At 59.2% G+C, this 23,047-nt stretch overlaps 2 protein-coding genes and 1 non-coding gene across 5 annotated transcripts; 2 read left to right on the top strand and 1 right to left on the bottom strand.

Moving 5' to 3' along the window:
* Positions 1-647: 647 nt before the first annotated feature.
* Positions 648-13,580, top strand: AP1B1 (adaptor related protein complex 1 subunit beta 1). Of its 2 annotated transcripts, XM_090152760.1 has the most exons (23): positions 648-716; positions 941-993; positions 1,265-1,370; positions 1,944-2,079; positions 2,694-2,939; positions 3,584-3,774; positions 4,246-4,467; positions 5,371-5,491; positions 5,703-5,798; positions 6,172-6,287; positions 6,949-7,114; positions 7,478-7,576; positions 7,970-8,229; positions 8,603-8,804; positions 9,282-9,302; positions 9,694-9,723; positions 9,819-9,959; positions 10,074-10,219; positions 10,755-10,884; positions 10,980-11,064; positions 11,480-11,566; positions 11,971-12,125; positions 12,912-13,580. In XM_090152760.1, the coding sequence occupies exons 2-23, from the start codon at positions 957-959 to the stop codon at positions 12,984-12,986; spliced, it is 2,868 nt and encodes a 955-aa protein (XP_090008886.1). In that variant the 5' UTR covers positions 648-716; positions 941-956; the 3' UTR covers positions 12,987-13,580. The 2 variants fall into 2 exon arrangements, with proteins under 2 accessions (XP_090008886.1, XP_090008887.1); XM_090152761.1 differs by lacking the exons at positions 9,282-9,302; positions 9,694-9,723.
* Positions 10,328-10,432, top strand: LOC116228748 (small nucleolar RNA SNORD125). Its single transcript, XR_004166859.2, has one exon. It is a non-coding gene; the product is annotated as a small nucleolar RNA SNORD125 (small nucleolar RNA).
* Positions 13,581-13,686: 106 nt separating the features above from the next.
* Positions 13,687-22,439, bottom strand: GAS2L1 (growth arrest specific 2 like 1). 2 transcript variants are annotated; one of them, XM_031592120.2, is made up of 6 exons: positions 22,212-22,439; positions 20,876-21,523; positions 18,909-19,016; positions 18,347-18,443; positions 17,864-18,128; positions 13,687-15,977 (listed from the first exon to the last, which is right to left on the bottom strand). In XM_031592120.2, exons 2-6 carry the CDS (start codon positions 21,515-21,517, stop codon positions 14,903-14,905), a joined length of 2,187 nt encoding a protein of 728 aa, XP_031447980.2. In that variant the 5' UTR covers positions 21,518-21,523; positions 22,212-22,439; the 3' UTR covers positions 13,687-14,902. The 2 variants fall into 2 exon arrangements, with proteins under 2 accessions (XP_031447980.2, XP_031447978.2); XM_031592118.2 differs by lacking the exon at positions 22,212-22,439 and having other exon boundaries at positions 20,876-21,571.
* Between the last annotated feature and the right edge of the window lie 608 nt (positions 22,440-23,047).

The raw sequence follows: 23,047 nt of genomic DNA, 5'->3' as shown, positions 1-23,047 counted from the left end.
ATCCCTATCCCCTGCCCACACCCCATGTCCCCCATGTCCCCACTCCTGTCCCCATGTCCTATCCTGTCCCCTGCACCCATCTCCTGTCCTACCCCACCCCCCATTTCCCCTCTCCCCATCCCATGCCCCCTGCCCCACTCCTATCCCCACTCCCCTATCCTAATCCCACTCCTTATCCTCCCATTCCCAACCACTATTCCATCTCCCATCTCCCACCCCCACACCCTTTTCCCATCCCCATTCCTTCCCTTACCCCACCTCGTGTCCCCATCTCCTGTCTGCTGACCATTTCCCATATCCTGTCCTTCCTCCCATACTGCCCCCCTCCTCGGTCCCCAGTCCCAATATTACTCCATATCCACAAGCACCATCCCGTGCCCTCACCCCATCCCTATCCAATGCTGCCATCCCATATCCCCATCTCCATCTCCCCATCCCATGTCCCCATCCCATATCCCCATCCTCATATCCCCATCCCATATCCCCATCTCCATGTCCCCATCTCCATATCCCCATCCCTATATCCCCATCCCATATCTCTATGTCCCCATCCCATATCCCCATCCCCGCGTTGTTCCCGCTCCATTCCCTCCCTTGGCCACGCCCAGTCCTCTAAGCCCCGCCCCCACACCCCGCCCTCCCTCAAAGCCCCGCCCCGGAAGTGCTCACTCCTCACTTCCGCTGGGGCCGGGGGCAGCGGGCGGCGCGGCGGTCCGGTACGGGAGGGGGGCGGCGGGGGCCGGGAGCGGAGCTCCGCGATCGGAACCGTTGCCGTGCGCGGCTGTTTGCGGGCTGTCCGCGCTTCTACCGCGGGTATCGCCTCGGGTTTTGCCCGGCCTCGGCCCCCAACGGGGATCTGCGGTGGGGGGCGGTGAGGAACCGAGGGGCGTGGGGGGGCGAAATGCTGACGTTTGGTGATTGGGGCTGCATCTCCTGGCAGGGAACGCGGCGGCACCATGACGGACTCCAAGTATTTCACCACCACCAAGAAGGGTGAGGGGGGGGCTGCTGCGGGGCACCGTGCGGGTGGGGGGCAGGGGGAGGTGCTGCCCCGGGGGGGGGGGGGGGGTCACACACACACAAACGGGGGAGGTTGGGGTTGGGGTTGGGCGGTGCTGTGGGTTCAGTGATCCATGTGGGTCGTTCCTAGCAGCTGTGTGTGGGGCTCTTCCACCCGGGCTGAATGGGGAGGGGTTCTCAGCAGCCCCCAGCCCGCTGTGGATTTGCTTAGGATGTCCTTGCTGACCCCGTGCCTTTCCTGCAGGGGAGATTTTTGAGCTGAAGGCAGAGCTGAACAGTGACAAGAAGGAGAAGAAGAAGGAGGCGGTGAAGAAGGTGATCGCCTCCATGACTGTCGGCAAGGATGTCAGGTGTGTCCATTCTCCTGTCCCACAGACTGCACTGCAGCTCAGGAAAGAAAAAGTCACCCTGGCAGCTCTTTTTCTCCCTTAGTTCTGTGCCTTGCAAGCTCACAAAGCTGCTTTTGCCCAGGGGCTGTGCTTCAGACCCAGCAAAACGGGCTCCTTAGGCCTGGATGTGAGCTTGCAAGCACAGGCTGGTTTTAGGATCATATAGCTGGGTTGTGGAATCATCAGGGATGGAAAATACCTTCTAAGTTGCCGGCTCAGTCTAGGGAAGAGAAGACTCCAAGAAGACCTCATTTCAACCTTTCAGTACTTAAAGGGAACTCATAAAAGAGGGAGAGAGTGACTTTTTACACTGTCTGATAGTGATGGAAGTGGGAACAGTTTTAAACTGAGGGGAAACTTAGGTTGGGTGGAAATTCTGTACTCAGAAAGTGGTGAGACCTTGGCTCTCTGTGGTGCCCCATTCCTAGAGGTGCTCAGGGCCAGGATAATGGGGTTTAGTGGCTCTCCCAGGACAGAAGTTAACACCCCAATCCCAGTCGCTTGCCCTGAGATCTGTGGTGCTTCACGTTGCAGCGCTCTCTTCCCGGATGTGGTGAACTGCATGCAGACAGACAACCTGGAGCTGAAGAAGCTGGTCTACCTCTACCTGATGAACTATGCCAAGAGCCAGCCTGACATGGCCATCATGGCTGTCAACACCTTTGTGAAGGTGAGGAAAACGGGCTGTGGGGCAGCACTCTGGCCCTCTGCCACCAAAAAGCCCTCTCTTAGCAAACCAGGGCTTCTCTTGCATGGTATAAGAGAGCAAATTTGCCCCACAAATGTTTTTTGGTGGTGGTGGTTCCTATGTTGGAGATGCCCTCTGTTGAACTTGCTGTAGAGAATGTGGTCTTGTGATCAGTAGCTGGGGAGTGTGTTTGTTTGAAGCCACAGGGCCACCAAATCCTTTCTGTGGAAAGGTTTTCCTGGAAATTTTGGTGTTTTTAAGAGGAAAAACAACAACAGTAATTGTGATGGGTGTGTTCCCCAGGCCGGGTGGCTGTTCTGTGGGGTGCTGGCTGGGTTGTGTCCCTGGTGTAAGCTGGGCACATGCCTGGTTCTGGGGTGTATTTGGAGCAGGAGCTGGCAGTGTTAGAGTTCAGTGCACTCCAGATAATGGAATGAGGCTGAACTCCTTCCATGGGATGCACTCATTCCACTTGAGAGCTGAATGCTAAAACCTCAAGGCTTCAGGAACCCGAGGGAAAGTCAAGGTCCTGAAGCTGCCGCTGATGGCTGTGGCTGGAAGGGCTGGAGCTCTCACTGTCCTCCCTGGCCCTGCAGGACTGTGAGGACCCCAACCCACTGATCCGTGCCCTGGCTGTGCGGACCATGGGCTGCATCCGTGTGGACAAGATAACAGAGTACCTCTGTGAGCCCCTGCGCAAGTGCCTGAAGGATGAGGACCCGTATGTGCGCAAAACGGCGGCCGTCTGCGTGGCCAAGCTCCATGACATCAACGCCCAGCTGGTGGAGGACCAGGGCTTCCTGGACACCCTCAAGGACCTCATCTCGGACTCCAATCCCATGGTGATCAGACCTTGCTTTCCCTATCTGGTGCAGCAGATGCCCTCACTCATTTCTGCATCCCTATATCCTTGCTCCCATGTTCCTCTTCATTTCTTGGTGCTTTTTGGTGCTTGTCAAACCACTTTTGTCGGCAGCTGTCCCCGAGGTTGCTTTTCATGTCCAGTAACTGTCTCCTGGCTCCTTTTAGATGTGAGATTTAATTAATTCCCATTTATTATTAGCTTCTGCACCCTATGGGGAGCAGGAAAGGCATCAAACAGGAGCTGCTGGCTGGGAATGCTGTGATGCTGCGTGTCTGGCTTCTCATGCCAACTTGGAGTGATGTGATGATGGTGGTCCTGTGCTGTTTTCCTGCTGAGGGTGACTGCAGGGAGGGACAGGAGGAGCACAGGGCTGCAGGATTTGCCCACCCAAATTGCTGAGCAGCGGTGGGGGAAGAGTCACAGTGTGTGTGGTGGGGATGTGTGATGATAGTTCATCTGCACGTCAGCTTGTGGGGAGGAGAAGCTGGTGCCCAGATGTCAGAGTGAGGGCCCCACACTGAGGATGCATCTCATCCATTTGCAGCAGCTTTCCTCCAGAACCACGACTGCCATCCCGTTGTGCTTGCTGTCCCTTCACACGTGTCCCATCTCCTCTGGCAGGTAGTGGCTAACGCAGTAGCAGCGCTGTCGGAGATTGCCGAGTCACACCCGAGCAGTAACCTGCTGGACCTCAACCCCCAGTCCATCAACAAGCTGCTGACAGCCCTGAATGAGTGCACCGAATGGGGACAGATCTTTATCCTGGACTGCCTGGCCAACTACATGCCCAAAGATGACCGGGAGGCCCAGAGGTGAGGGAAGTGGGACAGGGCACAGGGACGGCAGGGTGATGGCTGGACGGGGCTGATGCTGCATGTTCTCCTCCAAGAAGTGCCTTCATGCTTCCGTCTGTGCTGTTCCCCACCCTTGGGCTTCCTGCTGCTGGGGGAGGAACAGCTGACATCAGCATAGCACTGTTCCTGGGGACTCACAGTCTCTCAGTGAGCGCTGTCCCCACACTGGCACAAGGAACACACTTCTCCAAGCATGATCTTACCGTGCTTCAAGGCAGAGCAGGCTGGGCACTAGGGAGATCCCACTGCAGATAGGGCTTTGCTGGGAAATAACCATTATCAGGAGCCTTGAAGAGCCAGCTGTGCATCTTTTGGGAGAAATCTTAAAGCTGCTTTGCCACAAACTCTGCTGACACCTCGTTCTTTGGTGTTCTGAGTAGGATGCCTGGCTCTGACTGTTTCCTTTCCCTTTGCCCTCAACCCCTGCAGCATCTGTGAGAGGGTGACCCCCCGGCTGTCCCACGCCAACTCTGCAGTGGTGCTCTCAGCAGTGAAGGTGCTGATGAAGTTCATGGAGATGCTGTCCAAGGACCTGGATTACTACGGCACGCTGCTGAAGAAGCTGGCCCCGCCGCTCGTCACCCTGCTGTCTGCTGAGCCTGAGCTGCAGTACGTGGCTCTGCGCAACATCAACCTCATCGTGCAGAAGAGGTGGGTGTCCTCCTGCCTACAGGCACTGTGTCCCAATGTGCTGGGCCTTCTGATGGCTGGAATAGTGTCCAGGCTTTGCTGACACAATCCGTCGTTTGGTCTTTTTCATCACTGAAATCCAAGGGCTGGGCACAGAGCTTCAGCTGAGGTGATGGGATGGGATTCACTGAATTTATTGCTTATTTTGGGGAGCAGGGGATGGAAAGACTAAAAGCTGAGGCACTGGATTCATCATCTTAGCCTAATGAGGGATTTTCATGAGAATGGCTCGTTTCTTTGTAGTTGTCCTTATCAGATAGGCAAGTCCTGAAAGTCCTCTTGTCCTTTGGCTGATCTCTTGCTACTATTGGAGGGTAGGACATGCCTGAGGCTCCTCGTTTATGTGCAGGGCAGCAGGGGCCAGCTGGAGAGCTGCAATCAGCTGATCCCTTGCCCCACTGGCATCGCTGTTACTGCCTATTAAAAATAGCAGCAACTTCTGGGAGAAGTGGAAAGTAATTAATGTCCCTCTGAGCGGGAATGTGGAAAGCAGGTTGGCTCCTTGGGGACCTGGCCTGTCCCCTCCCCAGCTTAGAGGCTGTTCTGGTGAGGAAGGTCCAGTTTGGCCCTGGGCTTTGGGCTGGCTTCCCTGCTTCCTAGGATGTCCAATCCAACCTTGCCAAGGCCAGCACCCTCTGTTGCTGTGCATCTGGTCATTGTTTGTCCCAAGGTTGGTCTGTGTTCCCTGTGTGTCAGCAAAAGGGAATCAAGAGCCAGAGTTACTGGGGGAGAGAGATCACAGCATCTTGGAGTCCTGAGAACTGAGCAGCCCCCAAATCTTCTTCTGCTTACGGCCAAGGAGCAACGCCAAGCTCTGCTTGCCTTGGCCAGGTCTCTTAACTGCTGCCTCTCCTTGTTCCCCAGACCTGAAATCCTAAAGCACGAGATGAAGGTGTTCTTCGTCAAGTACAATGACCCCATCTATGTCAAGCTGGAGAAGTTGGACATCATGATCCGCCTGGCTTCTCAGGCCAACATTGCACAGGTTGGGGTCTGGGTGGGCACAGGGGCCTTGGCTGTCCCTGTCAGTGCTTCCTCCTTGCCTTCCCCATGCTTCAGTACCACCAGAGCTGTGGCTGCTCAGGTCTGGCCACAGTTTGGCAGCCAGCGGGGGTCTGGGGTTGTTGCGCTGGGCAGATCAGTGAGTTGGTGTCTCTTCCAGCCACCAAGTGCTCACCACCTTGTCCCCATGGCAGGTCCTGGCCGAGCTGAAGGAATATGCCACAGAGGTGGATGTGGACTTTGTGAGGAAGGCAGTCCGAGCCATCGGCCGCTGTGCCATCAAGGTGGAGGTGAGACTGGTGTGGGGAGGGACAGGGCAGCCTTGTCGTGCCATCCCCATTCACTTAGTGTTCTGCTGGTGGCCGTGGTTAAGCATACATTGCTCTGCAGCCTGTGATGGATCAGCTGGAGGCTGTTGCATCTCGGGGGTGATCTCCCAGGAGATGGGAATGGACCAAGGCTGTTCCATTGGCCACAGGGAGCGTGTTCCATCCCCTTGCCATCTATTGTTGGAACAGATGTAGGATTTGAGTTATGCAAAGGGGGGAAACAACACAATTGCATCTCCCTCTTCTACTCTGGGTTGGGTTAGGGGAGCGTGAGGGGTGTGTGATGTTGTTGGATGGGGGTGTGAAGGCATCACTGACCAAACCTCTCCAACAGCAATCAGCAGAGCGCTGTGTCAGCACCCTGCTGGACCTCATCCAGACCAAGGTCAACTATGTGGTGCAGGAGGCTATTGTTGTCATCAAGGACATCTTCCGCAAGTACCCCAACAAGTACGTGGGGAGAGGGGAATGCTGGGGCTGCCTCCTTTGCTCCCCGTGCTGGCAGGCACGGATTTGGGTGCTTGAAATGGAGATTGAGTAGTGATAGTAATTAGTAAACTAGAAATCTGCACTACTGTGTGGGGATGGAGGAAGGATGGAGAGCAGACAAGCGAGGCTGGCGTGGGTGGTGTCACAGTGCACATGAAAAGTGTGATTTGCTCAGGAAACATCCCTGTGCTGTATCCAGTGTCTTTTGAGTCTGGATATGAAGGTAGTGCTGTGCTCTATCCTTGGCTTGGTTTCTGTTAAAGTCATTCTGAAAAGAGAGATTTATGTAAATCCTCCCTCTTTCTTCCAGTTACCCAAACTCTCTCAGCACAGATAATTAAAAATCCGCTCACGTGCTGAAAGCAGAACTGTACTGAAAGCAGCTCAGATGCAACCAAGCATGCCCGCTTCAGTGTTCACTTTGTAAACCTCCCAAGAGTCAGACAGAACCATTTTTAGATGGTGATGCATTGTTTATGCTCCCCCTTGCTTGCTTGAAGCCCTTTGCTTTGCTCTCCATTAGGAAAATAGGAACTTTCTGGGAGCAGCAGCAGTCCTGCTGTGGGTGATGGGGTGATATTGGAGCGCAGAGCTTTTTGGTGACGTGTCCTCATTCTGACAGGTATGAGAGTGTCATTGCCACCCTGTGTGAGAACCTGGACTCCCTGGATGAGCCTGAGGCACGGGCTGCCATGATCTGGATCGTGGGCGAGTACGCCGAGCGCATCGACAATGCTGATGAGCTGCTGGAGAGCTTCCTGGAGGGCTTCCATGATGAGAGCACCCAGGTGGGCAGTGTGGATGTGGGGCTGGTGGTTGTGCTGGTGTCACAGAGCAGCCACCTTTGTGAGATCCTGGAACTGTCCTCCTGGATGCAAAGCATCCTCTATGAAATGCCACCCAAGCACCTTGCCTTTCTCAAGGCTGGAAGAGGTCAGCTGCTCACCTGTGCTGGCACAGGATCAGCCTTTTGGAACTAGAAAAGTCCTGGGCTGAGTCCCAGCTGCTTTAGGCTGCCCTTTAGCTGGGGCTGGTGGTATCACCCGTGGAAATTTCCTTCCACCTGTTGTGCAAAATCCCACCCCAGCACTGTGTGCAGGGAGCACTCATGTTCTCTGTGTGTCTCCCTGATCTCACTCTGGTGCCCGCAGGTCCAGCTGCAGCTGCTGACGGCCATCGTGAAGCTTTTCCTGAAGAAACCCACTGAGACCCAGGAGCTGGTGCAGCAGGTGCTGAGCCTGGCCACACAGGTGGGTGCCAGCTTCTGTGCCCAGCAAAACATCCCTCCAACCCTGCTGAGCCTTCCTGAGCAGTGGCAGGTCGTGATGACACAGTGCCTGTGGCTGGAGGTGGTTGATAGCTTAAATGTGGGGAAGTTTGCTGTTAGAGAACATCACGTCCTGTAGGATGTGCTGCTTCCTCGTGAAAGCCAGTGGTGTCAGTGTAGCAGAGCACAGTTATCCATTTAGGTTGGGAAAGGCTTCCAAAGCCATTGAATCCAACTGTTGTCATGGGGTGCAACACACCTTTAACTTACTCTAATACCACAGCAAGACTTAAATGGGGCCAAGGTGGTTGTGGCTGTAGGATGCTCTACAGCTTCCCCTGCCCCATGGCTTTGCTGCTTACCTCCTGCTTCCCAGGACTCTGACAACCCTGACCTGCGGGACCGTGGCTACATCTACTGGCGCCTGCTGTCCACTGATCCTGTGGCTGCTAAGGAGGTGGTGCTGGCAGAGAAGCCACTTATTTCTGAAGAGACGGACCTGATTGAGCCCACGCTGCTGGATGAGCTCATCTGCTACATTGGGACGTTGGCCTCTGTCTATCATAAGCCACCCAGCGCCTTCGTGGAGGGGAGCAGAGGGGTTGTGCACAAGAGCTTGCCCCCACGAACAGGCTCGTGAGTGTCCCTTCCTTGTTGCCAGCTGTAGGGATGTCCCCATGGGTTCTGGGCCATCCAGAGCAGTGTGAATGCAATGGGGATGGACGTGGAGGACTGACTGCTATGGTCACCAGTGAATGGAGGGTTGAGGATGGTCCCTTGTAGGAGCATCTCCAAGCAGGAGCAGTATGGGCTCCATGCTGTCTTGCCAGGGCTGGAGATCTCAGGTGTGAGTAGAAGGTGAAACTGAAAGAAATGCATTGAGGAGGAGTCCTGTCGGAATGGGATGTCTCATTGTGAACTCCAGCTGAGTGCCCCTCAGCTGTGGGGAGTCCATGAGCCTCCAGGAATCTTCCAGCATCTCATACCTCTCCCTTCTCCTTTGCCCCAGGAGTGAGAGTGCTGAGAGCCCCGAGGCAGCCCCCTCAGCTGGGCAGGCAGCAGAGCAGCCGGCCGTCATCCCTGCACAGGGCGACCTGCTGGGTGACCTGCTGAACCTGGACCTGGGACCCCCAGTCAGTGGGCCTCCTCTGGCCGCCTCCTCCGTGCAGATGGGAGCTGTGGACCTCCTGGGAGGAGGCCTGGATAGCCTGGTGGGTTGCCTTGCTGAGGTTTGGATGTGGGTGGGCGGGCTCCTGCTTGGAGCTTTCTGCCTGGGGACATCTGGGCTAATCTGTTCCTGCTCTAGCTTGTGATCAGAGGGGTGCTAATTAAGCTCATCCCTGTCAGATGGCTGGAGCAGAGCTCCTTGACACCTTCCCATTCCTGCACGCGAGTTCCATGCAGCCTTTCTGCTGTGGGTGTCCTGTGAACCTGCTGTGCTGCTGGGGGGGAGGGGGAGAGAGTGGTTCTTCTGAGTCCCTTCCCAAACCCAGGCAGCTGCATGACTTGGGGACCTGCCCTGCTAACCCCAGAGTGCCCAAACCTGTGGGGAGAGGAGGAGGAGATGTGGTGGGACTAATCTGTTCCCTCCTGCCTTTCTTTTCTCTCTCTCTTTTTGTCTCTTCTCTCCTGGCTTCTCTCTGCATGTGCCTGGCTCTCCTCTCTGCCTTGCGTGCTTCTGCTTGGAGATGGGGGACGAGTCGGAAGGGGTATGGATCAGACCTTTTCTTAGCCCCTAGCCCCTGCAGTGCCCATGTCCACCTTCACAGCCCCCCTGTCTCTCTGGTGATAGCCAGCCAGCCCCAGAACTACTCAGCCTTCACCTCTCTTGTTCCTGGTGTGTGTAGGGAGCTCAGCTGAGGTTTGAGCTCAGCCCTGCTCAGCTAAAATAGAATCACCGCGGTTGGAATAGACCCTCAAACCACCAAACCCAACCATAACTGCATCTCCTGAGCCCCACCACTAAACCACATACCCGTGTCAAGGAGCACCTGTCCCTTCTGTGTGGTCAGGAGCACCCCCAGTGACCCCAAGCCCTTGCTTGTGCCGATGCTTTTCGGAAGCACCCTTTGCACCAACAGCAGTCTCTGTCTCTTGCAGCTGCGCAGCGATGTGGGAGGCAGTCCTGCTGTGAGTGCCCTTGCACCCCTTGCCTCTTCCTCCTCCTCTTCCTCTTCTTCTCTCCTCCTTGTCACTGTGACCCTGACGCTCCCTTGTCCCTGCAGATGGGTGGCAGTGGCTTCACAGCGCCTGGCCCAGCAGCACCAGCTGCTATGGGAGCACCTCTTGGCAGTGGCCTGGGGGACCTCTTTGACCTCACCGGGGGAGTGGGCACTCTGTCGGGGTCCTACGTGGCACCCAAGACGGTGAGTGGGACAGCAGCACTCTGGTGGCATGCTCCTACTGCCTTAGGCTGAGAGCAGCGGGCACCAAAGTGTTCATTTTGGGTTAACCTCTGTGGATTTGGTGTCTCTGCCCAGGTTTGGCTCCCTGCCATGAAAGCCAAGGGGCTGGAGATCTCTGGCACCTTCAGCCGGCAGGTGGGCTCCATCTCTATGGACCTGGTGTTGACCAACAAGGCCCTGCAGGTCATGTCTGACTTTGCAATCCAGTTCAACCGCAACAGGTGAGGTGTCTCCTAAGCTGTGGTAGCACTGGCTGGTGAGAATGCTGGGTATCACCTCCTCAGCTCAGAGAAGGGTGAGTGGACAGGGATGTGGTGACATCTGCCGGGGAACAGAACAGCCTCACATGATGACCCTTCTCTCCCTGACGGCTCCGATGGTGATGGACATCAACCCAAAGCCTCTGAGAAGTTGACTGAGGAGGCTGTTTCCTGGGGCATGACCGCCTCCCCAGGCATGGATGTCCTCTTGTTTGTCCCGATGAACGCAGAGGAGCACAAAAAAGGAGATGCTCCTAATGAGGTGGTACACAAACGCTAAAAATGAGTGGAGATCTGGAGGAGAAAGGTGGCAGACTTGGGGGATACCTCTGCTTGCCCCAGCATGGGCAGGAATGAGTTGGATTCTTTTCGTGTCTTGGAGGAAATGATGGTGCAGGTAGATGAGGCAGTTCCTGGAGGTCCCAGAGCTGGTGGGTGGGGGGATAGGGATAACAGTGGGATAACAGCCCTGACCCAGTGCTGTGTGTCCTCCCAGCTTTGGCCTGGCCCCAGCTGCCCCTCTCCAGGTGCACGCACCCCTTGCCCCCAACCAGTCGGTGGAGATCTCCCTCCCACTGAACACTGTGGGCTCTGTCATGAAGATGGATCCCCTCAACAACCTGCAGGTGAGAGCACCCACACTTTCCAGGGGGGCTCACAGTGGGACCCACAGGTTTCCACTCTCTGTGCTGACATCCCAATGTCTTTCCTTCCATCCCAGGTTGCGGTGAAGAACAACATTGATGTCTTCTACTTCAGCACCCTCTACCCTCTGCACATCCTCTTTGTGGAGGATGGGAAGATGGGTGAGTTGGAGCATGGGTGCCATCCCATTCACTAAAATCCTCCCAAACACATTCTTAGCCCTGGGATTGGAGTTGGGAACCGTGGGGAGTGAGAAACCCATGGGAATCTGGAGGATGGCTGTGTCAGCATCACCACAATGTGGTACCCAGGGTGACTTCAGCCACATTCTGACCTCTTGGTCCTTTGGGAGCTCTTGCTGTCCAGTCCCTGGCACTCCCCAGCCTCTTCACTAAGGCAGCTGAGCTTGCTGACTCCAAAAGTGAACAGCTGAGTGAGACAGATCTTGGGTGGCTGCTAGAGGGATGCTGCAATGATGTCTCAATGCCCAGCGCCACCACAGCATGGCCCTGTGTTGGGATTTGAAGGGGTTGGATCCCTCTATGACTTCAGTGCCTTGCTTTGTTCTGGCTGCAGAGCGGCAGATGTTCCTTGCCACCTGGAAGGACATTCCCAATGAAAACGAGGCCCAGTTCCAGATCAAGGACTGTTCCCTCAATGCAGGTGAGTCCAAACCCTTCATGAGGGCTGTTGGCAAGACACGTCCTTAGAGTTGGACTTGGTGGACCTTAGAGTTGGACCTTCCCCCTGCTGTGGGGAGCTGCCCTTATTCCTGCCCTGTGATAACAGTCACAGCAACTTAGGGACTGCTGGTCTCCAAGTGAGAGATGGTTTGTTGCCCTGTATTCAGGCAGTGCTGAGCTGAGCTAGGACTGGGAAGCCCCAGCCTCATCCCCATAGGTCTGGATCCTCCTGTCCTTTCTCCAAAGCCTTCCTGTCTCTAGGCAGGAACGTTCTGCTCTGGTTGTAGAAACGTGGCCCTCCAAGAGCTGCAACAGGGAAAATGGGGTGGAAGCAGGGCTGGGTCCAGCAGGAAATGGTGCTGAGCTCTTCCTCTGCCCACTCAGATGCTGTCAGCAGCAAGCTCCAAGGCAGCAACATCTTCACCATTGCCAAGAGGAATGTGGAGGGCCAGGACATGCTCTATCAGTCTCTGAAGCTCACCAATGGCATCTGGGTGTTGGCGGAGCTCCGCATCCAGCCCAGCAACCCCAGCTTCACGGTACGGCCCAGCCCCTGCTGCCCCCCACTCAGTGTAACCCTGTGTCCCTCGGTGTGCCCTCCGTGGGGTTGGAGCAGCAGGGAGAGGCAGCCACCCTAGCAATGTTGCTGAAGGAAGCTACAAGGTTCCTGGCTACCCAGTCTTCCTCCAAATAACCCACGGTGCTGGGGCTTTGTTCCCTTCCCCACCTCCTCACAGCCTTTCTCTTTGGGATGGTTGGGATGAGCTCTGGTGCTGACTCATCTCTCTGTGTCTCCCTTGCTACCCGCCTGCCCACTGCTGCCTGCCCCGCTGTTGCAGGATTTGGAGGTTAGCAGAATGGTTTCTACCCTTGCTTTTTGGCTGTACCTGGCTGCTTTTCTCTTCCCTGACAGTCTGGCAGGGTCTGACCATTTCCATCAGCCCTGCCCCACTGTGGGTGTGCTTTGGATGAGTGTAGCTGCAGCTCCGTGTCCTGTGCACATGTGCTCAGCTCTGCCCTGCAACTCTAGGAGCTGAGAGCATTGAGACATTTAAAAACAATTTTGGAACGAAGGCAGGGTTAGGAGATGTCTTTGGGGAAATGCCCAGTGGAGCCACAGGCAGAGGGTGAAAGCCTGAGCCCCAAGATGCATGCCTGCTTCCCTGCATGTGAATAGTGCTGGGGAGGGCAATGGGAGCAGCTTGATGTCTTCCCATGGGTGTGTAGAGCCCTCAGGCCCATCCCATGCCCCGCAGGTGTGTGTGATGACAGGGCATGGCTGCACAATGCAGCCCTCACACGGTTGTGTCTCCTCTCTTCCCCAGCTGTCACTAAAATGCCGGGCTCCCGAGGTCTCCCAGTACGTGTACCAGGCCTACGATGCCATCCTGAAGAACTGATGGTGGGGCAGGAGCTGCCTGCATGTTCCCTCTCTTTCTACCCTGAGCACGGAGCCGTCGCTTCCCAGGAGGGTGGAGGAGGAGGATGGGGGTGTCCCAGCCCCCTGCCCCACGTACCAGCCCCTAGGTGAACTGTGCCCTGTCCTCCCTGTTGGCTGTTCCTGGAGGGAGCCCAGCTGTGCCCCCTGTTCCCTCCCCAGTTCTGCTTCCTTCTGTCCCCCCTGGGGGGATCTGGATCCATCGCTTCTCATGCTGGGGGTCCCCTCCCTGGGCTGGCTCAGAGCCTAATAGGGGCTGGTGGGGGCCTGAGAGCTTGGGGTGAGTCATGGTGAAGGTCTCCCCACATGGGTGGTGCTCCCGATGCTCTCAAGACCTCAAATTCAATTCTTTACCCACGTGTGCTGTACAAAAAGGGCTTTTCCCCTCCCCTGCAGGGCTCCTTGAGGTCGCAGGGGGGTACCAGCACCCAAGGCCCCAGAGCAGCTCCCTCCTGTCCACCTTCTTACCCGGAGGGGTCCTTTCCCCTTTCCTGGTGGTGACAGACATTGTCCACCCTGCCCCAAAATAAAGCCATCCATCACTCGTCAATAGAAACGTCCGGTTCAGAGTTTTCAGACCCTATCGTGAGATACCTTATAAATATATAAAATATAAATATATTCTATGTTCACTTGTTTTAAGCCAGCCTGGAATAAAGGTGACGTTTGCCCACACAGGCAGCGTTGTGTCTGGGGGGGTCAGGGATGGGCTGGGAGGAAGGATGATGATGAGAGCTTTCTCTGAGATAAGTGGCCAATGACTGCTTGGGGCTGTGCCTGGGTGGATCTGGGGGAAAACAGGGGGGTGAGGAGGAAGAGGAAAGGTGGAAATCACAGAACCAGCTGGAAGCAGCTCTGCAGGCAAGGAGCTGAAGTTCACTGAGTGCTGGCTGCATGTCCTTGTGCCAGCGGAGAGTGCAGGCTTTGGGGTGGAGGTGGCCACATCCCTGTGGCTTTCTCCTGTCATCCCAAAGTTGGGAATAAACTCATTTAATGCAGTGTTAGCGAGCAGGCAGTCTTTATTTATGATGTCAGATGTGTGATGGGATACCTCCACCCCAGCCACACATCTCTGGAACAAAAGACCTTCAACTTACATATATTACATTACATCGCAGAATGGCTTGGGTTGGAAGGGACCCCAAGGATCATCAGATTCCAACCTCCTGCCACAGGCAGGGCCACCAACTTCCATATCTAATAGTAGACCAGGCAGCCCAGGGCTCCATCCAACCTGGCCTTGAACACCTCCAGGGATGGAGCATCTCCAGCCTCTTTGGACAGTCTGTTCCAGCACCTCACCACTCTCTGTGAAGAACCTCCCCCTGACACCACTGTGCTGGGAAGGACCCAGGAAAGGACAAGTGCTCCCAGGCAGCCCTGAACTGCGGGCATCACTCTGCCAGGGATGCTTCACAGGAAGCCGGAGGGTGCAGCCCCATCCCCAGCACCTGCAGCTCTATGGACAGACCTCCGTGGACGGACAACAGCAGGCGGGCTCAGCTCCTTGGGCTTTACTGGCTCCAGGGGCTGCAGGGCAGCCTGTGCTGGGGGAGATGCTGCAGGGGAAGAGGGGACATCCCCTGGGTACGGGTCATGGTGACGAGCTGCACGTCCTCGGGTGTGGAGATGGGGAAGAGGAATGGAAGGCGAGGGGAGCAGGACGGAGAAGGAAGAAGGTTGAAGAGCAGAGGAGCTGAGCAGAGCTGGCTGCTCCCAGACCCGTTCCCAATGCCGTGACACAGCTCCTGTCAGCACTGCGATCACACCGAGGTACGTCAGCCCCCACCAGCCCCGCCGTGACAGCATCCATTCCCACGGTGCCCCAGTGCCCACACATCCCAGCATCCGGGGGCCGCAGCCACCATCTTGTCCTTCTCACGGCCAGGAGTCCTCCTGCAGCCCCTCATCCTCCCGCGGTGCCCTCCCGGGCTCCAGCAGCGAGGCCAGGACGCTGTGCAGTGCCCTCCAGGGCTGGGGGCCGGCGGGGGGCCGGGGTGCAGGGATGCGGGTGGGCTTCCTGCCGGGCTGCGCGTCCAGCCGAGGCCGGGCACGGGGCCGCAGGGCGGGGGATGCGGGGATCCCCGGCACCACCACGGTCTCCATCCCCTCATCTTCCACTGCTGGCGCCCACTCGGGGTCGGACTCGGCGCCGGAGGCCGGCACGCAGCTGCTCTCATCCGAAGAGCTGGAGGGGCGGCCGCAGCGCTCCTGCGGGTGGGGGGCGGGCGGGGGACCCCCGTTGCGACGGCCGTCCTCGGGCAGACAGCCATGCTTGTTGCCGAGCACGTTGAGGGAGGATGAAGAGGACGAGGAGGAGCAGTAGGCTGAGTCGGCGGCCGCCCCGCTGCCGGGCTCCAACGTCCCGTGCGTGGGGCGGGCGGGGGGCGAGGGCTCACCGTCCCCCAGCTCCATCAGCCGCGTGTTGGCCAAAAACTCTTCCTCCAGCCGTCCCAGCAGCTGCTGTTCCTGCCCGGGTTCCAGACACAGCGGCGCCCGCAGCCTCCGCGCCAGCTCTTCCAGCTCCTCCTGGAAGGCATCTCCATCCCCGTCCTCACCCCCGTCCCCGGGCAGCGAGGAGCGCCGAGGACCGGAGGGCCGCATTGCGGGGCGGGGCGCGCCGTCAGCGCGTGTCCACGAGTGCTGCCCGTCGCGTCCGCGTCGGATCAGCAGCACGGCGTCAGCACCGGGCCGGCCCTGACTGCGGGCACGGAGCAGCCCCGGCCCGTTCGGGACACGCGGCCGGCCGCGCTCCTCCCCACCGCCCGGAGCGACGGCGGTGCGCAGGGGGAGGGGGCTGCGGTCACCGGAGCGGCTGCGTCCCGGCGGTGGGCGGCGGGGAGAGGAGCAGACAGCGGGCGGAGGGCGGTGACCCCGCGGGGGTCCCACCGATGAGGCTGATGAGGAGTCACTGTCCCCGGAATGACGGCGGGTGCGGGGGGAGTCACGGGGCCTGGAGCGGGGAGAGAGAGAGGCTCAGGGCAGAGCAACTGCATGCAGCTGCTGCACGTCCCACTGCGTGTCCCACTGTGTGTCCCATTGCACGCCCCGTTGCATGTCCCATTACACAACCCATTGCACATCCCACTGCACAACCCATTGCACATCCCACTGCGTGCCCCACTGCACGTCCCACTGCACAACCTATTGCACATCCCATTCCATGTCCCACTGCACATCTCATTGCACATCCCATTGCATGTCCCATTGCACAACCTATTGCACATCCCACTGCATGTCCCATTCCATGGCCCATTTCACAACCCATTTCATGTCCCATTGCACATCCCATTGCATGTCCCACTGCACATCCCATTGCACAACCCATTGCACATCCCATTCCATGTCCCACTGCATGTCCCATTGCACAACCTATTGCACATCCCACTGCATGCCCCATTGCATGTCCCATTCCATGGCCCATTTCACATCCCATTGCACATCCCATTTCACATCCCACTGCACATCCCATTGCATGCCCCACTGCATGTCCCATTGCACATCCCACTGCATGTCCCATTGCATGTCCCATTTCACAACCCATTGCATGTCCCATTTCACATCCCATTGCACATCCCACTGCATGCCCCATTGCATGTCCCATTGCACAACCTATTGCACGTCCCACTGCATGCCCCATTGCATGTCCCACTGCACATCCCATTGCATGCCCTGATGCACACCCAACTGTGCGCCCTACTGTCTTCCCCCGGCCTTCTGCATCCCACTGTGTGCTCATAGGACTCAGCCCCCCGCACGCCTGCTTGCAGCCCTCTCTACGCCCCTTGCATCGCCATCGCACCCGCACCGCACCCCCACCCCGCAGCCCCGCGCTCAGCGCACCCCCCCTGCACGCACCCCGCGCGGCCGCAAGGGGGCAGCACTGCGCCTGCGCAGCGACTGGGCGGAAAGCAGTGCGCATGCGCAACAGCAGGGCGGGAAGCGGCGAGGCGGAGCTGGGGCTGTGTGTGTGTGTGTGGGGTGTGGGGAGGGGAGGGGGGGCCTTAAGGGGGTGCGGGGGGCTGATGTGGGGCCAAGGCCTGCCATGGTTCCGAGGTGCTGCTGTGAAGACCAGGCGTGCTGTGGAGAGGGGCTGTCTTTGAGGGCTGAGGCCTGCTGTGGGGCTGAGGCCCTGCTATAGGATTTGAGGGGCTGAGGCCTGCAGTAGGGCTGAGGGGCTGAGGCCTGCTATAGGGCTGAGGCCTGCTGTGGGGCTGAGGTCCTCCTATAGGGGTGAGGTCCTGCTATAGGGCTGAGAGGTTGAGGCCTGCAGTAGGGCTGAGGCTGTGCTGTGAGGCTGAGGTCCTCTTATAGGGCTGAGGCCTGCAGTAGGGCTGAGGCCATGCTGTGAGGCTGAGGTCGTCCTATAGGGCTGAGGCCCTGCTATAGGATTTGAGGGGCTGAGGCCTGCAGTAGGGCTGAGGCCATGCTGTGAGGCTGAGGTCTTCCTATAAGGCTAAGGCCTGCTGTGGGGTTGAGGTCCTCCTATAGGGCTGAGGCCCTGCTATAGGGCTGAGGGGCTGAGGCCTGCAGTGGGGCTGAGGCCATGCTGTGGGGCTGAGGCGTTCCCAGCTTCCAGGTTTCCCAGCCCAGCCCGCCCCAGCCTGGCTTCCTTCCCCCGCCACGCAGCAGCGGTCAGTTTGGGAAGCGTTGCCATAGCAGTGGGCCGTCCCCATCCTGTCCTGCTGTGCCAGGCCCCGTGTCATGGCCAGGCCTGCCCTGTGCCCCCCCCCCCGTCCCGGCTGACTCAATGGCTCCGCTGTGTGTCACAGCACAGGCCGGGGGGGGGGGTGACAGCGGGACCCCCACCCCACAGCACCCACAGACACCAAGCCCTACCTGAGTGCGCTGGCGGGGCTCCTGGACGGGCTGGCAGGGGCCCGGGGAGGCAGGACAGCTCCAGGCGCAGGCTTTGGGGTGCTGCCCCGCTCCGTCCTGCTGTAGCCAACGTCCCCCCAGCCTGGCGGCCGCTTGTCCCCAAGGCTGGTCATGTCAGCACGGCGTGGGGTGCTGGGGCTGGGGGCGTGGGGTGCGGGGCTGGCACTGCTGACGGCGGGTTTTGGTGGGGAGAAGGCCAGGGTGCGGGCGGGGGGCAGGCGGTGAGCTGTGAGAGAAGGCAATGGTGTGAGGTCAGTGGGGAGCACGGCCCTTGCCACCCCTCGTGCTGCACGTGGGTCTTCCAGCAGTTAAAACAAACATTTTCTTGCTCTTTTCTCATTTCAGTCAGATCTGTGCCCTGAGCTGCCCATCCTAACCCACGGGAAAGGAGCCCAAGGAGTGGTGAAACATGCTGGGGTCAGACCCACAGCGGGGGTCACTCACACAGGGAGGAGCAGCGGCATGGGTCGTGCTTGTCCAGGTAATGTTCCAGTGTGTCCCAGCCACCACCAACACGCACCATGACGTGGCTCCTCAGCACCTGGAAAAGCACAGCACCAGTCACAATGCTCCCCACCCCCCCAGCCAAAACAAGCAGGTTCTGTTTGCCCACCCCAAACTGAGGGGGTTCAGGAGAAGAGAACGGAAGGATTAATTTTGTAGGGAATAAACTTAGTGTGAATTTGGATAGGTTAAGGGTTTCCTGCTATGTCTGGGACAAGGGTTGGTTCCACTGCCTGAATCCTTGGGAACTGCAGGGCTGACCCTGGCCATGACCAGTGCTGTTATCTGCGGGGCCGTGCCAGGACACAGCTCACTGTTCCACTTCCCGACGTGATAAATCCTGTCCTGTCCCCACCCCGCAGGGTCAGGCCGGGGCACCGAGCATCGCAGCACCAAACCCCAGCCCCAGCTCAGCCCCACGTTGGGCCCCCAGCACTGTGTTCCCAGGCCCCTCCACCCCCCAGCAGAGAAAGGAGTGGGAGAGGGACACGACGGCTCTTACTCGAACAAAGATCAGCGCGTTGGAGTCTCCCACTTTGTATTTACCCTCTGAGATTTTGACCATGGGGAACTGGGATGGGCACGTACAGCAGCCCAGGATCTCCCGCACCTGCGGGTAGAGATGAGAGCTCAGTCAGCGGTGCTGCGGTGGGAGCAGAGCCCACAAAGCCTCCCTGGGAGAGGGGCCCTGGGGGCTTCCCACAGCCAGGCAATGGAAAGAGCCATAAAAATGAGTTAAAAAAGCCCTGATATCCTCCCACCCGCTCAGGCGTGTACCTGGGATCAGTTTTCCCGTGGGTTCCCAAACAAAGTGGGCTGAGGTTGGATGCAGCTCAGTTCATCCACCGCAGCTCCACTCTCCAAAGCCCCCCAGGGACCCCAAATTGCGGACACTGAAGCGCTCCAGGCACCCACTGCATGGCTGGGATCACCTCAGGAAGGAAACCCCCATGGGGTAGTGGCACCACACTGTCACAGGGAAGGGACCACCCACCCACCCACACCCACACACAGTTAAGCACAGAAAAGGGTTAAGTCATTGAGGTGCACAGGGCTGGGAAGCGGCAGCAGCAGGCTGACGTCAGGGATTAGGCAGCGGGGGGATGTGGGGACGCGGCCGCATCCTGCTTTGGCTGGTGGTGTGGCACAGTGTGTGGTGCAGTGCGGGCACAGAGGGGCTCAGGGGGGGTGTGTGGGGACAGGGACCCCCAGGAACAGCCCCTTCTCTCTGGGGTTAAGCTGGGGCTTGGCACTGGCACGAACCCACCCCGAGCAATGGCTGCTGTGATGGTACCCCCAGCACCTGCAACTCAAACTCACTGCCTTCCCCAGCTGAGCATTTCTTTTAGCATTTCCCCCCACTTTTTTTTCCCCCCTCTTTTCTGTTCATCATTTCAGCCAGGACAGATCTGATTGCCCTGAACCCCTCAACTATGGGGAAACTGAGGCACGGAGTGTACAGCCAGTGGGAGCTGTGGGCCCGACCCTGCCACAGTGACAGGGGACACAGGGACATGTGCTGCCAGCCCTGGGGACCTGTCCCCCGATGCAACCAGGCCAGATCCAGGCTCCTCCCCAGCTCCAACACTGCCCATAAAAGCCCATGGAGAGGCATTACGCAGCCCGGAAAAATGCACTCAGGGTTGGCAGCACCCAGCTGTGGGGAGCGGGGCAGGTGGGATGCACATTCCCCAACATCCCCCTCCGAGCTCCACGCTGCCAGGCTTAGTGAGGTACTGGGTTTCAATTAAAAAAGGCTTTGGGATTAGGGGATCAGAGCAGGGCAGAGCCTCCCACCCCTCCCCAGCCACATTAATCTGGCATCTGCCTGGTGCATGGGCTGGATCCTGCGCCCAGCCCGGCGTTAATCCCAGCTGAGCGGCTGGTCTGGAGGGAACAACATCCCTCTGCTGATGTCCTCATGGAGGGCAGTGTGGGGTGGCAGCCCTGTCACGCCATGTCACCCACATCCCTGGGAGGAGGAGGTGGTGGTGGTGATACCCACATCTTCCCTGTGATTACGGCTCCAAAATAACCCTCCCATGACGTCCAGAAGGCACAGAGCCCAGCTGGGCTGTCCAGGACCTCCCACAGACCACAGAGAGCACGGTTGAGTGGATAGAGAAGACATCTCACAGGCTGGAGAGAGCCTGGTTGGATGGCTGGAGAGAACCTCCCACAGACCACAGAGAGACGGGTTGGGTGGATGGAGAGGACCTCCCATGGGCAACAGTGCTCCCTGTTGGCCATAAAGACCTGTGTGGGATGGATAGAGAGGCCCCCGCTGCTCCTACAGCGCCCTGTTGGGCACACAGAGGTCCTCCCAGGGGCCATGAAGACCTGTGTAGGATGGATAGAGAGGCCCCCACTGCTCCTACAGCCCCCTGTTGGGCGCACAGAGAGGCCCTCCCTCCCCATGGGGCAGATGTGGAGCCCCTCGCCCCCCAGGGCCCCCACGGTGCCCCTCACCAGCTCATCCAGGTTCCTCAGGTCGCACAGGGAGACGCGCTGTGCCTGCCCATGGTACGCGGGCGACTCGGGGCGCAGGGCCTGGCTGCCCCGGGATGCTCCCAGCACCCCACACGTTTGGTCCCGCAGCTCCTCCTCGATTTCCTCCTCCATCTGGATCAGCATGGGGGCCAACATGCCAAATTTAGAGCCCCTCCTGGCCACCTCCAGCAGGCAGAGGATCACGTTTTTCTCATTCTTCTTCAGCACCAAGTCGTTGGTCTCGAACATGAGGACGTCCTGAATGCCCAGATCCTGCCGGCACCAGCGGATGAAGTTGGAGACGTTGTCTCTGGCGACGAAGGAGCCGGGCGCCACGTTCCTGGCCTGGAAGATGACCTCGTTGCGGGGGATGCGGGCGGCCGCCTCGGGGTGCCGTTGTTGGAACTCCAAGGCCACACGGTTGACGTTGTTGGCGTGCTGGCAGAGGTCACAGCCCGTGGCCAGTGCCTCCAGGAAGGTGTCAGCCGCCATGTCCAGGTCGTAGAGCGCGTTGAACCACTCGGCCAGGTCCTCCTTCATGGCCTCCAGGTATTCCTCGCTCGAGCGGAAGGGGCGGATGCTCTTGGAGGCCGCCGACTGGATGTTGCTCTGGTCGGCCATGGTGAGCTGCAGAGAGGGGGGGAAGGCACCGTTATAGGGGACCCCGCTCCACATGTCCCCCCAGATGCTGGGATGTCACTGCTGCCACCAGCATCCCCCATCCTTTCCACCCCATGCCCCCCCCTCCCATCTTCTGAGCTGGGCTTAAGGACTCCCCAGTCCCCAGAGGTGCCCCCCCCCCTGTAGAGCTGCCCAATCCCTGCGGCCACCACCAGCACAGTGTCATCTGCAGGGCTGGGGGGTGGCTGTGATGGGAGCCCCCCCCGGCCGACCCCACGGGGTGGGGGTGCTGCACTGCGGGGGTTCCCACCTGCCTTTCCCCATCAGGAAACTTCTGAACCCCCGGCCTGGGGGGGGGGCACCCCACACCTCAGCTCCAACATTTTGGGGGCCGATGCCCGTGGGGGGCTTTGCTGTGTCCGGGGGGGGGGAGGAGTGTATGAGGGTTACGGGGGAAGGGGTTACTGAGGGGTCTGCTGTGATTGGGGCGCTCTTTGCTGGGGGATGGGGGGGGTCTTTCCTTTTTCCTTTGGGGGTCCGTGCCGGGGGGGCCACGGGAAGCGCAGCCCCAGGGGATGGCGGCAGCGGGCCGGCACCTGCGCGGCAGATGCGGGGCCGGGGGGAGGGGGATGGGGGGGAGGACACGGGGACACGCGCACAGCTCCCCCCCAACCCCCCCCATCCCAGCGCTCACCGCCGCCTCCGCGCTCCGCTCCCTCCGGGCCGCGCCGCTCCGCCGCCCGCTCCCCGCTCCGGGCCGGGCTCTGACCGTCGGGGGAGCTCCGCCGCCGCCTCCCGGCCCCGCACCCCCGCCGCCATCCGCCGCGGCCCCGCGCAGCGGAGCGGAGCGGAGAACGGAGCGCAGAGCAAAACGTCCGCAGCCCCGCCGCGCCGCGCCCCGGCCGGGGAAGTTGGAGGCGGCCCAGAAAGGGCCGGGATGGGAGCGGCGGGGGCGGGGGCACGGCCGGGCCGGCGGAGCTGCGGAGCTGCGGATGGGGGGCGCGGCCACGGAGGGGGGGGGGACGACGCGAAAATACGATGGGGACGTTGGGGATGCAGGGGCACAAACGCGGGGATCGCAGCTGCGGGATGCGGAGCGGCGCCCGTTGCCCCCCGCTGCACATGGAGCGGCGATCGGCCTCAGCCCCATGAAATGGGGAAAGCGAGGCAGGGCCGAGCTGCCGGCGCTGCCGTTGGGACCCCGGGCGTCACCCCGAGCAGCGGAGCAAACAACGGCCAGCTTTGGGTGCCGTGGGGGCAGAGGAACGTCCGCCTGGTGCCGGAGCTCCGTGCTGGGCTGAGCGGGTCGGGACGGGCGGCTCAGCACGCAGCTCTCGGCTGCCATCCATCACCGCGCACGGATCCTCGTGGGGAGCACAGGGCAGCAGGGAACCCCTGCGAGGGCATAAGGGGGTGTGTGGGGGGGGAACGTTCTCAAGAGAGTCCAGAAGTGGTACGTTTATAAACATTTGGAATTTTATTTTAATTAAAAAAAAAAAAAAAGGAAAAAAAAAAAAGAAAAAAAAAAGA

The sequence above is a fragment of the Phasianus colchicus genome, chromosome 18 (assembly GCF_987193195.1).
Source record: "Phasianus colchicus chromosome 18, bPhaCol1.hap1.1, whole genome shotgun sequence".
Classification (NCBI taxonomy): Eukaryota; Metazoa; Chordata; class Aves; order Galliformes; family Phasianidae; genus Phasianus; species Phasianus colchicus.
Note: the sequence above shows the minus strand (reverse complement) of the source record. Positions and strands in the feature narration are given on the sequence as shown.

Excerpts from the sequence above, each read along its gene's own strand:
- GAS2L1 (XM_031592118.2), bottom strand. The coding sequence starts at position 21,571 with ATGTGGAGCGGGGTCCCCTATAACGGTGCCTTCCCCCCCTCTCTGCAG. Across the intron at positions 18,129-18,346 it reads ATGCCGCTGCTCCTCCCTGT|CTCACCGCCTGCCCCCCGCC; the intron begins GTGAGTGACCCC and ends CTTCTCTCACAG. Across the intron at positions 15,978-17,863 it reads AGCCCCGCCAGCGCACTCAG|GCCCCGTGACTCCCCCCGCA; the intron begins GTAGGGCTTGGT and ends TCCCCGCTCCAG.
- AP1B1 (XM_090152760.1), top strand. The coding sequence starts at position 957 with ATGACGGACTCCAAGTATTTCACCACCACCAAGAAGG. Across the intron at positions 8,805-9,281 it reads GAGGAGGCCTGGATAGCCTG|ATGGGGGACGAGTCGGAAGG; the intron begins GTGGGTTGCCTT and ends TTCTGCTTGGAG. Across the intron at positions 12,126-12,911 it reads CCAGCAACCCCAGCTTCACG|CTGTCACTAAAATGCCGGGC; the intron begins GTACGGCCCAGC and ends TCTCTTCCCCAG.